Source organism: Cupressus sempervirens, chromosome 1 (genome assembly GCF_028749045.1).
Source record: "Cupressus sempervirens isolate cs-2001-9-10 chromosome 1, ASM2874904v1, whole genome shotgun sequence".
Classification (NCBI taxonomy): domain Eukaryota; kingdom Viridiplantae; phylum Streptophyta; class Pinopsida; order Cupressales; family Cupressaceae; genus Cupressus; species Cupressus sempervirens.
The window spans coordinates 709,679,978-709,683,681 of NC_143118.1; the positions used below are offsets into that span (position 1 = coordinate 709,679,978).

At 34.3% G+C, this 3,704-nt stretch overlaps 1 protein-coding gene across 1 annotated transcript; it reads left to right on the plus strand.

Moving 5' to 3' along the window:
- Positions 1 to 428: 428 nt before the first annotated feature.
- Positions 429 to 1,370, plus strand: LOC149579933 (S-type anion channel SLAH1-like). The gene is made up of 3 exons (XM_089802763.1): positions 429 to 815; positions 928 to 1,128; positions 1,260 to 1,370. Exons 1-3 carry the CDS (start codon positions 429 to 431, stop codon positions 1,368 to 1,370), a joined length of 699 nt encoding a protein of 232 aa, XP_089658889.1.
- The last annotated feature ends 2,334 nt before the right edge of the window (positions 1,371 to 3,704 follow it).

The following is a 3,704-nucleotide window of genomic DNA, read 5'->3' on the forward strand; positions in this document are numbered from 1 at the left end:
ACACAATAGGAAAAAGGAAATATTAATAACAAAAGTGATATCCTCTTACATTTAGTAATGAGGATAGACTCAAAGACGTGCCCTATGTGTTTAGAATGTAGTCTGATCCTAGAGAAAAACTCTCCAATAGTACCTTCTCCCAAACTAGAAGGTTCTAAAAACCACATCAAAAGTCGATGTAAAATTAGAAGAATCTAGAAATGGTAGTGCAACTGCCAATACAAATAACTTTTGATCTGGGACTTTGATTGAGGAATCATTTACATTTCCAGAAAGATCTCCAAGTGCTCTATAGCCCAATAGAAGAGCTTTGCTTGTCCTCCATTTTTTGTGCCCATACAAGGCCATTTCATGCCTCAAATCTGACTTTGAAGTGCTCTTAGGGGGTCTCTAGGCAACTTAATCTTATACGCCATCATTTAATGTTTATGTCTCCCATCGCAATCTTAGAGCTCAAAATCTATGGTCAACGGTTCACCAAAGGAAAGAGGTCACTGGCTCGAGTCGCAAACCCATCCACTCATTTTTCCGTAATCAGAAATTTTGTCTTAGCCCGAGTCGCAGCAAACGTAGATTGGAGAGAAATTGCACTGTTTCTTTTTACTGTGGGATTCATTCATTATGCGGTCGTGTTCATAACACTTTACCAGAGACTCTCCTCAGACATCACTGTTTCTAGAAAGATATTCCCAGTGTTCTTTCTATTTGTTGCAGCTCCAAGCTCGGCAAGCCTCGCATGGGAAGAAATATCGAGAACGTTCGATACGTTCTCCAAGATGCTGCTTTTCCTCTCACTTTTCTTATGCTCCGCCTTGGTGAGTATTGTGATCAGATAGCACAATTAAAAAAATAAAATTTGAATTTCGCATCAGATTAATTGAATTAGAATACTAATTACACAAACTTTCTTCACCTTTGTACTTTCAGATAATGAGAATCGATTTCTTCCGGAACACTGTACAGAAAGTATCAATGATATGGTGGGCATGCGCATATCCAATCACGACAACATCAGTGGCCGCACTGAGATATGCAGAGAATGTGAAGCAACCCGTTGCTCGTACAATGGCTTTTGTTCTCTCTTCTATTTCCATGGTGATGTTACTAATTCTTGCACTGTTAACTATGGTTAGCATGGTAGTATCTAGGGACCACTATTTCAGGATGACACCGTCATCATTATTTGCTACGAGACTCAAAGAAAAGTTCTAAAATCATTTCTGATTTTCTGTAATAAACTTTCTCAATTTCTTCACTAGATAACATCAACTCCAAGGAGATACAACAATACAAATATCATAGGAACTACATTCGTTGTTTTTGTTGTGTATTCAAATTTAAGCTCGGCTCGCTTTTTGTATGAAGTGTGAGTTGGATTATCGGAATATTAGCATGGCCATCCATTAATGAAATATAAGATTAATGAATCCAGTTTAGGAAAGCCAAATTTGATTCGTTCACTCATTACCGCCAAAAGTAATCGACCGACGAAGTACCTCTCCTCTAATCGACTGGTTTTGTACAAACTTGAATCTTTTCATTCCTATCCCCCCAAGAGTCGTGATTGATCATCTCGTGTGGAAAAATTCCAAACATTTTAAGCATTCAATGAAATAGGGCATATTTTCAAATACCACAAAACAGAAATGGACAGTGGATCCATATGGTTACTGTTTAGCCATTGAATTTAACCTGTGACATTGACAAGCTTTACATGAGATATCTCTCGACGCAAATTATGCGCCCTCCGCCTACACATCCCATTCAATGTTCTTTTGTCATTTGAATGACTTCAGGCAGAATAGACTTCTGAATTAGAATTCTATAAGCTCATATAAACCGAACCTTGTAATCAAAATTGTAATAACTCAGAAATTATGACTTATATAGGCTTGAGGATTTGAATATAATTTTGTTTCTAGAAAATTTCAATATTATATTTGTAAATTTGTGAGAATCGTCAATTTTTTCTGAATAGTTTACAGAATGGAAATGCTTAATTTTCCAAATTCAAATCAAAATACTAAATAAAATTAAAATTTGATTATGAATTACAGTCTTGATGGTTTAAAACATCCAATGTTTTCCAACACTATATATACATATGTGTATATATATATATATATACATATATATATATATACATACATATATATATACATACATATATATATATATATACATATACATATATATATATACATATACATATATACATATATACATACATATATACATATATACATATACACACACACACACACAGACATATATATATATATATGCTTGAGGTTTTGAATACTGTTACATTTTTTTGTAGCTGCAAATTGGACATAATGATATTTTCTTTTGACTAAATAGTGATGTCAAAGTAATATTTGATCTTTCAAAATTTCGGAAGAAACATAGTCAAAACCTCTACTAATGATCGTCAAGCTTTGTAGTTTAAGATTCAAAAAATTGTTGATAATAAGGTTATTCATGTATCTCCTTATAATGATATCTATGTTAATCTGCATCTATTTAAATAATATTTTGGTCCCTATTATGTTTCTTCGCACCATGTAACATTGTCAATTTCTGTCTTAGGGTCTCATTGTCATACATATTCTGCTTTGTGAGTAGTCTAGCAGGTCCTCTTTTCACTTCTCCCTAAACTGGGGGGACAAGCAAACATCGTCCATATTTTTCATTATTTCAAGGATTCGCTATTTCCTTTAGTTCAATATTATTTTCTTGTCATGTAACATCCAATCTTATATTATTAGAAAGTATGTTTTCATGGTAGATAGATCACTTACCTGGGAGACTCGTAATATTGTGTTATCCTATTCAAGGATTTAATTTTTCACTTTTTATACGTTATCTCATTTCTCCCTACCCTCCCATGACCTCGTAGGGTTGTGAGCTCTTTGGTTTGAACTGGGTGTTTCTTGTGGATATTATTTCTATACTGAGATTTCTTTATATTTCTTCATCACTTCCTTAAAATTTTGAGATAAAAACACTATAAAAAGAATTCATCTTATGGGAGGGCATACATATTCCCCTTCTTTTCATATGTCTTGGATTTGGTTGACTAGCATCATACACACACTTGCTAGACAATTTGACCTATCCTTGCACACTCTAAAATCTTTCTCATGGATTAGTGAATATGGATTTTGAGTTGTTCTTAGGGAACTTTTTCTTTGTGGGCTTGATATGCTTACTAGGTTATCCTCAAATCTTGGCATTACTACTTCATCTCTCCCTTTCACATATCTTTTCTCTGTATGGATTAGGCACAATGCTAAAGCATGGATTATTTGTCGGAAGATACCATCCTTGACACACTCTCTCTCCTTTGCATGCACATATGCTCAATCTCATCTACGGGGCATACATAACAATTTTCTAAAGTCCCATCGTTGGGTAAGACAATCTTGCTAGACTTTACCATGTTAATAAAAATAATGTTGATCATTGGGAGTGCCTTCTAATAGGTTGGTTAATGGGTTATCACCCTATTTGACTCTTTCAATGCCATCTTTTGTGACAACTCTTTCAAGTGATCAATAGTAAGGTGAGCACTCTACTTGGCAAGATAATTACCCCCTTTCCCTCTATGCTTCTTTTCATATTTTGATTTCTTTTTTATTATGATGTTGGAGCTATAAAGGGCATAATCTATTTGGGAATTGGGTGACTATTGGTCTCCTTGA

Coding starts and splice junctions, on each gene's coding strand:
- LOC149579933 (XM_089802763.1), top strand. CDS start 429: ATGTCTCCCATCGCAATCTTAGAGCTCAAAATCTATGGTCAACGGTTC. Junction 816..927: donor TTTTCTTATGCTCCGCCTTG/GTGAGTATTGTG, acceptor TTGTACTTTCAG/ATAATGAGAATCGATTTCTT. Junction 1,129..1,259: donor TTCTTGCACTGTTAACTATG/GTTAGCATGGTA, acceptor TTTCTTCACTAG/ATAACATCAACTCCAAGGAG.